At 43.6% G+C, this 12,120-nt stretch overlaps 1 protein-coding gene and 1 long non-coding RNA gene across 2 annotated transcripts; one reads left to right on the forward strand and one right to left on the reverse strand.

Annotated features, from left to right (window-relative positions):
- Nucleotides 1–54: 54 nt before the first annotated feature.
- On the reverse strand, nucleotides 55–3,473 carry LOC120656488. Its single transcript, XR_005667931.1, has 2 exons — nucleotides 779–3,473; nucleotides 55–303 (listed from the first exon to the last, which is right to left on the reverse strand). It is a non-coding gene; the product is annotated as an uncharacterized LOC120656488 (long non-coding RNA).
- Nucleotides 3,474–5,995: 2,522 nt separating this feature from the next.
- Nucleotides 5,996–11,962, forward strand: LOC120656489 (casein kinase 1-like). The gene is made up of 14 exons (XM_039934585.1): nucleotides 5,996–6,485; nucleotides 6,614–6,654; nucleotides 7,568–7,637; nucleotides 7,720–7,868; nucleotides 8,013–8,108; nucleotides 8,683–8,753; nucleotides 9,317–9,378; nucleotides 9,845–9,908; nucleotides 9,988–10,072; nucleotides 10,174–10,300; nucleotides 10,382–10,449; nucleotides 10,544–10,592; nucleotides 10,696–10,829; nucleotides 11,289–11,962. Exons 1-14 carry the CDS (start codon nucleotides 6,410–6,412, stop codon nucleotides 11,580–11,582), a joined length of 1,386 nt encoding a protein of 461 aa, XP_039790519.1. The 5' UTR covers nucleotides 5,996–6,409; the 3' UTR covers nucleotides 11,583–11,962.
- Nucleotides 11,963–12,120: the final 158 nt, after the last annotated feature.

Genomic DNA, 12,120 nt, shown 5'->3' on the forward strand with positions numbered 1-12,120 from the left:
ATAGACTAGCTATGTACCCGTGCGTTGCTACGGGAAGAAAAAAAAATCAAGGAATAAGAGAACTGATACATTGAGATCATCAAAAACTACACAATATATCTAATCTTAGCAGCATAATGTATGGGCTGTTGAGCCACATTGAGGTGCACATGCTAAAAAAACCATCAATCTTACATGACTATGTCAAAAAAACATAAACAAAGAACACTAAAATATATTCAAGTACACAATTTTAAATTAATGGGGCCATGCTTCTCATGGAAGGTACTGTTCATAACAGTCGTTCCTTGGTTTCTAGACAACCTGCAAAGATGGTGAAAAAATAAGGGCTTATATCAATATGCAGCATAAGGATTTACCGGAGCAAGTGCTTGCAGCTATGTTTTAAAAAAAAACAAAATGTCAAAGTTAAAGATTTAGAACAGCCAACTATAAGAAAAGGAGGCAAAAGCAAAAGCAAAGTGAACATTGAGAGCTGAAAGTTTCACTATCCCGTGAGAAACAAACACACAGAGGTGAAGTGTAACCACAGAGGATGGAAAGTGTAGCCACAAACAAAAAAATCGTTCATTCATCTAAAAATAGTTCAATAGCATGCTGTCATATGTCAGCCATGCCCATATGCCATTATCAAGACTATCAAGACTGTAGCGTATTTCAAGCTAGACAGCGTTTCACAAATAGATGATATTACTCCAATGGTCTTATATAACAGTATGTTTTAAAGATTAAAACATTGTGATCAACAGTAAGTGCTGGGTTTGATGGTGCTACTAACCAAGATGCAGGATTTACTGAAATAAACCCGATCAGAAAGTCAGGATGCTGCTCTGCAATCTTTACAGCTGCAGCAGTGTAATCTCCCTGAGCAAGGTTGCCAGCAGAGAGCTCATTTCAGCAAGCAGAAGTAGCCCTCTTCCTTTTCCTTTAGGCAAACCCTTCAATGAAAGAGCACAACAGTTACCGTGAGCACTACAATTATTCAGCTACTATCATCTGCAACATCAAATTATTCTTTTTTAAGTCAATATTAATAGTTATCACGCAAGCCGTATATATGAAGCATAACATACCTTCAGCTTCAAGCCATCTACAGTTCCTAGTCCAGGTACAATATGCCATTAACAATATCAACCCAGTCCAATTTGTGGAATATTCCTCTGAATCAAAGTATAAAAACTAATATTGTTTTCTTACCCTTCATATTGTTTGGTTACTGTATTTCCGATGTGAGCAAACTTATGGTCTTCAAAGATCAAAAAGGAGTAATTCTCAACAATCTTAAAAAATGTTAAAAATCAATTAAACTAAAAGGAGACATGTAAAAGCCAAGCCAGTATAATAGCATCGTAAAAGGCAAACATCTTTGTTATGGTGGAAAACAACTTTGGTGGTTTATCAACTAAAATCTGGTCTAAGAATCTGTGGGATTATCTTGATATAGGTAGACTGTTTCCAGAGGGGAAGGAATATGGAAACCATGACAGTGAGGCCAGTGAATATGGGTCAAGAAAACTCCTAAAGATGGTTTTACTATTTTTAGCATGTTCAAGAGACATGTAAACTGACAGGATAGAATTATGTGATATATATGATTGAATTAGAGCACTCCATTCATAATGCATTTATATTCAGTTATATTAATGAAATCTTCAGTTCATAATGCAGCAGCCATATATGAATGAAATCTTCAGTTCATCACACATTTATATTCAGAAATTTCAGAATTTATAGTGCATGCTTTACAAATCCCAAAACTTGTTACCTGTATTTTGAACGCTCGAAGAAACTCAAATGAACAAACAATTTAAATTTTGTAGAAGTACCTAGCTAGCCAGAACACACTGACAATCTGCAAAAAAGAGGTTATTAGCAAACGAACATAGTATTCCTATACAATGCTTCATGATTAATACAACCCAAAAAAATAGGAGAGGGTCAGCATGCTCTTCTACCATTTCAGAAATAGCTTGTTAGCCTTGTACCTTTTTGTGACACCTTGACAGGCTTGCTGTACCTCTTATCTTTAATATATTATGATATTCAACCAATTATCTTGTACTTATATTAGACACATAACAAGAACTAAGCACTAAATACAAATGGTAATTATGTGCAGCATCATATAGAACTTAAAACACACTGAATCCATATAATTTTGGAATCAGAAGAAGCATCAAGAATACCAACAGATCTGGATTCCCTTGGATTCTAGCAACCATTTATTAGCTGTTTTCTCCTCTGTTTGAATTTCACTATGCCTCCATTGCTGAGTATTTGCTGGTTCATAAATCATATATATAACAAGACAAAAACTTTAAGCACTTATATTATCATGGCACTATTTGCAGGAAGTTAAATAAGAAATGGCATAATAGATAGTGGAGAGAAAAACCCGACATTAGGGTTTTTAGCTGAAAGCGTTGTTGAAACCGTTCGACCTCCATCCTCTTAGCTGAAACCAGTGAGCAAAATCATCAAATAATTTGTGAGCACAAAACTTGAAGGCCTGAAGCATCCAAAAAAAGCACCCCACATTGATACGGGTGATGTGCAGGTGCAGCCTGTTTACTACTTCCCACTACCTCCAACAAATGAACAAGTGGAGAAAATCGGACACCTTAAATGGAATCACAATTTTAGGTAACAAGCAAATTCCGATTGGACTACCCTAACCTGCTCCGCATCTGCTCGTACCAATTGCTCCCATGGACGGCATGGCGGTCCATCGCACGTCCTTGCAAATAGATTTCAGAGCCATGATTTACTCGATACAGTAGGATTGAAGACGTATACCTTGAAGGCTTGAACCGCAGATCAGGCAACGGCATGGTGGAATGGCTGGAGCATGGGGGATGGCGCGACCGCGCCGCCGAGGAACCGTCGGGCGGTCGGGGACGGCGTGACCGAGGGGTCCCAACCTTGAGCATCCCCGGTGCAGCGGCAGGGCCGGAGAGCGGGCGGGGATCGGCAGCCCCGACCTCCAACGGCGGCGGCGGTACCGCGCCTTCCTTCGCTGCAGCGGATCGTCGACGCTGGAGGCGGCGCGGACGGCGGACGGCGTCGTTGCGGCGGCGCAGATGGATCTCCAGCTGGGACGGAGCGGCGGCGCGGACGCGATTCGAGAAGCCCTTAGTTCCTATCCACGGGCCAAAGTCGATCGGACGGGGCCGGGATGGCGGCGAGTGGCGTCGCTGGGTGAGGGCGCGATCGGCGAGCGGAGGCGAGGGTGAGCGCTGAGCGGCTGGGCGAAGGCGATGGCTTCGTGAGCTGCAGCGGCGCGAGGGGGACGGCGTCGTGGCCGATGCAGATGGAGAGGGGAGGGGCAGGGACGGCCGGGGACAGAGCGGCGGCGACGCGGACGACGCCGCGGACTGCGCGGCGGCGGGGACGGCGGGCAAGGACGGAGCGGCGAGCTCTCTCGCGACCTGAAATTGCTCGCGGAGAGTGCGTGAGTGGGGGACAGGGTGGGGTTTTTTACATATTTACCACTAGGAGAGGCACTCGCTCGTTTAGCATTTTTAAAAAGGCGTCTACATATTTAGCACTACAGTAGCTGCGATTACTACATTTTTACCACTTTGTCCTACGTGGCACGACACGGCGGCAGGACACGGTGGCGTCCGGTCAGCAAGGCGATGTGAAATGTCGTTATTGCCCCTGCCCAGCTCTTCTCTTCTCCCTCTCCGACAGATGGGTCCCGCAGCTCATCTCACTGCCAGGTGGCCCCATTCGTCAGGTTCGTCTTCCACCTCCGACGCCCTTGCCCACGAACACGACGGCTCTGCATCCCCGCGGCGGCCAGCCAGCAGCTGCGGAGGCAGCCACGGCCGCCGCCGACCCGGACGCGCCGCCTCTTGGGGCCTGCCCTCTCCGCGCCGCCGGCCTTGATCCCCTCGCGGGCGCCGCCCCTCACTGTGGAGTTCAGTCTCGGAGGAAAAAAACAAAGAGAAAAAATCTCCTCGTGCTCTTCCCGTTTGGCGTCGCCCGCCGCTACCATCCTCGTGCTCCTCGTGCTGGAGACAGGATTAGTTACTCCCCATGATTAGGAGGTGGGATTAGCCGATGGGGATTAGATTAATCGGGTGGATCCGGAGGGGGTGACCAGGGTGCGGTGCTGGAGATGCCTGCGGGTGGCAGCGCGGCCGGCCGGCGCTTCACTGCATGGCGTGGCGAACAGCGGCACGGGCGACACGGCAGCCGAGGCAAGCCCAGCGGCACGGAGCTCCAGCAGGCCTGAGCAGGCGCTGGCCGGTGGCGCTGCAGCAGCGAGCGCGTGCCCAGCCGGCGCGGCGCGGGTCCTGCAGCAGGTGCGCAGGCGGGGAGCCAGGGGCTCGGCTCAGTCGCGCGGGGAGGGGAGCTGCGCAGGCGAGAAAGACGAAGCTGACAAGTGTGGCCCACCTGGCAGTGAGAGAAGCTGCGGGACCCAGCTGTCGGAAAGGGAGAAGAGAGAAAGACATCAGGGGCAGCAAAGACATTTCGCATGAGCTTGATGACTCAGCGTCACCGTGTCAGGCCGCCGTGTCATGCCACATCAGTCAAAGTGGTAAAAATGTAAGAGTTGGAGCTACAGTAGTGCTAAATATGTAAGAGCTCTTTTAAGAGTGGTAAACGAGCGAGTGCTCTTCGGTAAATATGTAAAAACCCCGACAGGGTGGGGTGCAAGCGGTTGCTTTTGGGACGGAGAGAAGGGGAGGACGTGCGGGCGCGGTTCCGACGATACGAAGGGGCGACGAAGGAAGCGGCGGACGAACGAACGAAGAGGTGGATGACGAACCAAAAAAAAAGTCACTTACCTCAAAAAAAAAAGTAGTAGAGATGAGTTGAACAGCTGGAAGCCTTTTATTTTACAATAAGATCAAGTAGAGATGCTCGTTTCCAATAAAACGTCCTGTTGGAGGATTCTCAAACTGCAAACGACATACAAAGTATTTTTTACAACTTATCTTTATAATTAAATAATAGGTGGAACCTTGATAAAGAGTAAGATAAACGCTCTATTTCCTAGAGACAAAACTAAAGAGATACTCCACCATCAATAGCACATATCAGTATAGCACCTGGTACATTAAAAATAATCATACAACATACATATCTCGACACATCAATAAAATGAAATAATATGTACTAGTTCATATGCTTTTCCAATCCACATGTCATCGTTTTAAGCAAATTTTATTAGCTCAAACTTCCCCACAGGATTCAATGTGTCTATGTGACCATGCATATGCATCTAATTCGTTGTAGGCTCCTAATGTTATCATGTTCTATTGGTGGATGAGTCACTACACGCGTATCTCGTTACTTGTGCGCGTATTTGAAGTGCAAGAATATTATCATAACTATATGTTGTTACTATATGAAATTTCAGTAGATTATGAAGAGAGAGATCCGCCATGTTCCTAAATTGGAACTCAGACACAAAATGCTCTTAGCCATGGGCTATTCTCCATGAGCCATGGTGCCAGTTTTGTAAAAGTTGTTAGCTGATTTGTAAGAAGTTTGTGGTCCCTTTTATATATTTATGGTCGAAAAGTTACATATCAACGTGAAAGAACATCCCCTCATATTGTGCAACCGATGTATGCATAAATCTGATGAAATCATGAAAGCAACATATATCTACTTGATACGAGCGTGTCGACCATGACATTGACATGCCACCTCAATTGATAAGTATCCGGATATTTCTCTTCCCTTTCTCTACGAAAAAAATTTATCCATATTATCCATGTTTACGATTTTCATTGTCTCATAATACTCAATATACTATATATATATATTATATAATCACAAGAAATACGACGAGAAAGCAGAGAAAGAAGGAAACACACGCAACAAAAACGGGGCAAAAGAGAAAAGGAAGGAAAACGCAGCACACCAAGGACAAGGAGCAGGAAACCGGAGGCCGCAGGGCAGCACAAACAAGAGAACAGGGACGACGCATCGGCGTGTGGCCCCCGTATATCCCTCCTGCTATCCGTTGCCCGGCCGGCCGCGGCCCCCGTCCGTTTCCCAGTTCCCACGATTTCCGCGTCACCCCGTCCCCTCCACCTTCTCTATTAACGCGCCCACCACCGAAAATTAAAGCCGCCCACCCCCCCCGGAAATCAGAGACGCGAGCGGCGAATCCCCTAGCCCCTGGCCCCGAATCCTACCCGAGTTCGCTCGCAAATCCGATCCGCCGGCCTTCTCGCTGCTCCGTCGCCGCCGGCGGTTCGCGGCGCGGTAGGGAACCTAATCTACCTTTGGGTTGGGAGATCCGGGGTGACCCCCTTCATCCCGGGCGCTCCGGGGGCTCGGATCTTGCGGCGGGCGGGCAATGTGAGCGGCCTCCGTCGGAGGGGGACGATCTGCGGCGCGGCTCGTGGGTGAATCTTGCGGCTGCGGGGTTGCGCGGCCCGCGGGGATGGAGCACGTGATCGGAGGCAAGTTTAAGCTGGGGAAGAAGATTGGGAGCGGATCTTTCGGGGAGCTCTACCTCGGTACGCGCCTCGCCGGGTTCTTGATTCAGAATCTTTCGCGGTTTTCTGCCGGTTCCGACGCGCCGCCGTTTCGTTTGGCTTGCTCTTCCGCGTTTGTTTCTGATGCGGCCGCTTGTTTTTGGCTGCAGGCGTCAACATACAGAGCGGCGAGGAGGTGGCTATCAAGTTGGTATGTGACAACCTGATCCTGTTTGTAGACCTTTTCGTCTTGGAAGCATGCGTGGCGTTAGGCAATAGTCGGTCCCAGATGCAAACGTATCGTTGATTTACTGTTGCTAGAAACGGTTCCACGAGGGGCTCTCGTGTAGATATTGTGGCACAACCTAATTGTAAATGTTAATGACTTTCCGTAATTGCTTGCGAAAGGATTGACATGACTTCTCGCTTTCTGCAAGTAACAAGACTTCCAAAATCCAGGCACTTCCCTGGCTGTCCATGCGAATTGACTTGTGTTTTTTCATTGAATAATAACTAGACTCCCATACATTCCTTGTCTGTCAAGTTTAATTGCCATGTGTTTTATCATGAACAATACTAAGACTTCCAAACTTGTTTTTTGTTCTGTAAGCAAATTGGCCTATTGTATGGGCCAGTAATTAGGGGAGGAAGAAAAGGGACTGAAGATTGCTAGCGGATCCAGTTCAAAGTATAGAGCATGGTCTTGTTACCCGTTCATTAGTTAGGCTGTATAATAACCCTATTTTGTTTCAAGAAAGTGACAACTCATATTTCAATAGTGCAAATTTCAGCAAATGAAACAGTAACACCTTGAAAACTACTTGCTGAAAGTTGATCTATCGTGGTCTGCATCTGTGCCAAGATACTTGTAAATTTGACGTTATACACTGCATTTCACTATTCCTTGGATGACCGGCTTGACTGAACCAAAAATTATGCTATGGGAAAATGTTATTTACATTGCTATTGGTATTTCTAGCTTGAACATATACCGCCACCTTGAGACAATATTGTGGCTAACTGTTTTTGGAGCAATATTATTTATCAGCCTTGCTCTGGTCCATGTCCCTTTCAGCATCAGGACATGGTACCTGATTGTTTTTCTCCATCTCACGTTTTATCAGGAATCTGTCAAATCAAGGCATCCTCAGCTTCATTATGAGTCAAAGCTATACATGCTTCTCCAAGGGGGAAGTAAGTACCAATACGAGGACATGGTTCTTTTATTTCATATATTGTCACTGGTTTTAATATAATATTTTATTCTAAACTTCAGCTGGGATTCCTCATTTGAAGTGGTTTGGAGTGGAGGGGGAGTACAATGTCATGGTCATTGATCTTCTTGGTCCAAGTCTGGAGGACTTATTCAACTTCTGCAGCAGAAGATTCTCTCTTAAAACAGTACTTATGCTAGCTGATCAGATGGTAAGTTTCTCCTATGGTGTCATCCATTTGCGGGTACTTATTGTTATCTGTAGCGCACCTATGAAAAATATCTCAATGAATCTTAAGTCCATATTTGGTGGATTTTCACCACCAAGTTAATTTCTTCCCTTTGTTTTCATACAGATAGCCAGGGTAGAGTACATGCACACGAGGGGGTTTCTTCATCGTGATATCAAGCCAGACAACTTCCTTATGGGCTTAGGCCGTAAAGCAAGCCAGGTTGGGTGTTACACATGAGTATTTACTGATAAAACTGGTTTGGTAGTGGATGTTTTAAGTCTACGAATCTTAGCTCACAAGAGGATTAAATTCTTCTCACTGCGCCCATAGAGTGTTTCTCTGCATAGCTGCTGTCACAAACACAGGCCATTTTTGCTTCAGCTTATTGTAACTGAATTAAATCAAACACCTTTATCTTTTCTTACATAATGCACTGCGACTGAATTTGAACAGCTGTAGCTTGAATTTGTACCACACCAATCATTATAAAAAATATGTTTGGGCAATTGAAGAATCCTTGTGTACAGTTGCTGAAAGACTGGGACCTGGTTTTGAATGCAGATATTTTCTGCAATTTATATATGATATTTCTAAACATATCAAGTCTTTGGAGGTGCTAAAAGTTCTTATTGTGCATTGAAAATTATTCTAGCGATGATGACTTTTATGAGTAGATACCTGCATATAAACTACTGTCATAAACATGCCCTTTAAATGATTGATATAATCATATAACTTATCTTTACCGTCAACAAAGATAACTGCTAAAGAAAGCTGAGTGTACTCTTAACAGGTTTATGTCATTGACTATGGCCTTGCGAAGAAGTATCGGGACCTCCAAACTCATAAACACATACCATACAGGTAATCAGAAATGGTTGGTCTGAATGCTAGGAAATAAATTCTCTTCACACCGGGAAGTTTCTTCTAGTATGTTACCTGTGACGATCTATGTGTTTACTATCATTCATTTAAGACACTTATTTGTGTGCTATGTAGAAGCGATGTTTGCGATATAGTGTAGTCCCTTAATGTTCTGTTTGATACACATCTCCGTATTTTGCCTATTTTTTGTTAACATCTTGGTTATACAGTTATCTAATTTACCGAACCTTGATTTAGAATTTGCATAGCACATTACATGTGATGATATCTGCTGGTGAATGTATTGGTTCAACAATCTATATTTCTAGTGCCATTTTATGCTGTCTACATGAAATCATAATTATTTAGCTGTTCGACAGCAACAAATGATTTTGAAGTTGAAATTTCTTCTGCGATCCTACACGATGAGGAAGTTAACTGTGGTTCTTCATCCTATAATTAGTTATTTGATGAGATTTTGTTTTTTCTGTTACTTAAGTTATGCTTTTTATTCATTTTGGAATACCCATTCGAAGCTTACATGTTTTCCTTTGTTACTGTAGGGAGAACAAAAATCTCACAGGAACAGCACGATATGCTAGTGTAAACACCCATCTTGGAGTAGGTGAGCCCCCCTGGTATTAAGAGATGGTACCAAGAGGTCAAAGTATAGTTATAATTGAAACTAACAGGTGTTAGGTTTTAGTTGGGGACAATATAGTACAACAACAACAAAGCCCTTTAGTCCCAAGCAAGTTAGGGTAGGCTAGAGATATGAAACCCAACATGAGCCACCAACAAAAAGGAAAACTTATATAAAATAAGAAAGGCATTAAAAACAGTAGTGTACTAGGCGTTTACTGTCTTGTTTTGGACATTAATTCAGCAATTTTTATCTACATGCACTGCTCTTCTGGAACCCAAATTCTATGCATTGCCAACCAACCAAAATATATCGTGTATTGAACAACAAAAATATCGCTCATCCAGGAAATTTTATCCAAAAGTGCAAAACATTTTTTTTCCAGAAAATGTCGTGCTTTGGCTAACTCTATGACGCCTTCATGTGTTATTGCTGCTTTTCTCTCCAGAACAAAGCAGGAGAGATGACCTAGAGTCCCTTGGTTACGTGCTGATGTATTTCTTGAGAGGAAGGTTGGAGAATCAATTGCTTTCTAATGTTCAAATCACCTTTTATCTGTGACTATATATTACTGAATACTTGTCTTCTCAGCCTTCCTTGGCAAGGCTTGAAAGCTGGCACAAAAAAACAGAAGTATGACAAAATTAGTGAGAAGAAAATGCTAACTTCAATTGAGGTAATTGATTTATTTGGTACAGAGTTTTTTTTTAACAATCATAAGTTACTGTTCTGTTGGATTGTAATCTATTGTTGCCCATGTTTTCACAATTTGTGCAGGCCCTCTGTAAATCTTATCCATCAGAATTCATTACATACTTCCATTATTGCCGATCTTTGCGATTTGAAGATAAGCCAGACTATAGCTATTTGAAGAAAATCTTCCGGGATTTATTCATCCGTGAAGGTATCAGCAAATATAACACCTCTAAAGTTTCTTGTGTAACTACATATTTGCTTACATGTTTCTTTTTTTTAATACTTGCAGGGTACCAGCATGATTATGTCTTTGATTGGACTGTAGCAAGGCAAGCTGCGGACAATAACAGATTACGAGTATGTCTGCTACTCTTTTTTTTTCTTCTGGAATTACTACTAGTGCAAGTTTCACTGTGCTGAATGTGCAACATTTTTTCCCCCTCACTACCAGCTGAGTGGGAGAGGTGGGTTGGTGGGACCATCAGCAGACCGGGCTGCAGGTCTGTGAGTTGCATACTCATTTTGGAATGTTATATTTATGAAATAAGCAAGGTGGAAACTGGAAACCAGCAGGCTCACTTTTACTTATTTGCTTTTTAACAGCGAGACAGGATGTTCCAGATAGATTCCCCGGTCCAGTTGATGCATTTGGTAGAAGAACCGGCTCTGGTTCTGGCCATTATGGTGAACAAACAAAGCACAGATCTCTATTGGATACACTTTTAGCACCCAAGACGGTGAGAAACTATCAATCCAATTCATCATGAGACTGATACTTACAAATGTTGTTTAGGAGCTCTCATAGTTTCTTCTGTGCCTTAACTATAATTGCTGTAGCTGTGGTCACAACCATGTGATGGGATGTTTTATATAACTAGCATAGTGCCCGTGCGTTGCTACGAGTAATATAATAGACGTACATAATACATCAACTTTGTGTTCATTCACTTCATGTACAGGCTGTGCTATGATTGTGTGAGACATTGATTATCCGTGTTCTGATTTGGATTCTGATTGATTTGTCCGGATTCCCTTAAGAATTCGGATTGATTTGTCCGGAGATAGAGATAGAGATTGAATTCCTTGGTTCTGGCATCTTCAATTATGTTCAGGCCTTCCCTTTTATTGCTATGAGATGATGTATTCCCCATGGTGATAACCTTTACACTTACAACACTTTTCACCATGTATTTCAGACTGTTGATTCAGATAGAAGAAGGCCTTCATCGTCGCGGAATGGGAGCACGTCAAGGAAGGCCCTTCTGTCAAGCAGCAGAGGCTCTGGAGATCCCAGTGACCCGATTCGCAGTAGCCACCTAGTCCCAACCAGCAGCGGCAGCAGCCGCCCATCAACTAATCAAAGGCTTCATCAGTCAACAGGACTTGAGGGCAGGACTTCATCATTGTCGAAACCCGGAAGGGTCGTCCATGATGATCCCACTATGAGGAACTTTGAACGCCTTACTATCAGTGCAGACAGGAGGAAATGAAATTTTTACTAGAGCAAAAGATCCGAGCTGCTCTCACTTTGCTGTAGCGCTGAGAATTCATTTGGTTCCAAGTGATGCTTACTGATGAGCAAGTTAAATGATTCTGTGCTATACATGATGCTGTGATCTGCACATAACTGTACTTGTCAAATCTTGGCACAGATGATTTGGGTTCTTCTAATTCAGTGAACTGTTCTTACAAATGGCCACAGGAGCACACAGCACACCATTAGAGGGACCCGGGATTGGCTGCAGTGTTTAGCCATGCGGGTCAAAATGATGTTAATGATGACTGATATTTGTAAAATGTCAATGGAATAAAACATTTCAGTACACTTGCATTATCTTTGAATTTCTGTGAAAGCTGAATTTTTCGTCTATGCAAATTGGATTGGATTGAAAGCATTTTTTTGTCAGAAAACATGTTTTATAGGCATTTATGTTTTCTTAATAAGACTGAAGTTGTGTTGTTATTTTTTTAGTATAAAGCTTGTAGCATAGTCTGTTTGGACAAGTCGTCCGACACTTTTTGAGAACC

This window comes from Panicum virgatum, chromosome 1N, assembly GCF_016808335.1.
Source record: "Panicum virgatum strain AP13 chromosome 1N, P.virgatum_v5, whole genome shotgun sequence".
NCBI classification, from domain to species: Eukaryota; Viridiplantae; Streptophyta; class Magnoliopsida; order Poales; family Poaceae; genus Panicum; species Panicum virgatum.

Bases quoted from the DNA above. Each gene is read 5' to 3' on its own strand.
- LOC120656489 (XM_039934585.1), top strand. From the start codon at position 6,410: ATGGAGCACGTGATCGGAGGCAAGTTTAAGCTGGGGAAGAAGATTGGG. The intron at 7,869-8,012 runs GTAAGTTTCTCC...GTTTTCATACAG, and splicing joins TTATGCTAGCTGATCAGATG to ATAGCCAGGGTAGAGTACAT. The intron at 8,754-9,316 runs GTAATCAGAAAT...TTGTTACTGTAG, and splicing joins CATAAACACATACCATACAG to GGAGAACAAAAATCTCACAG.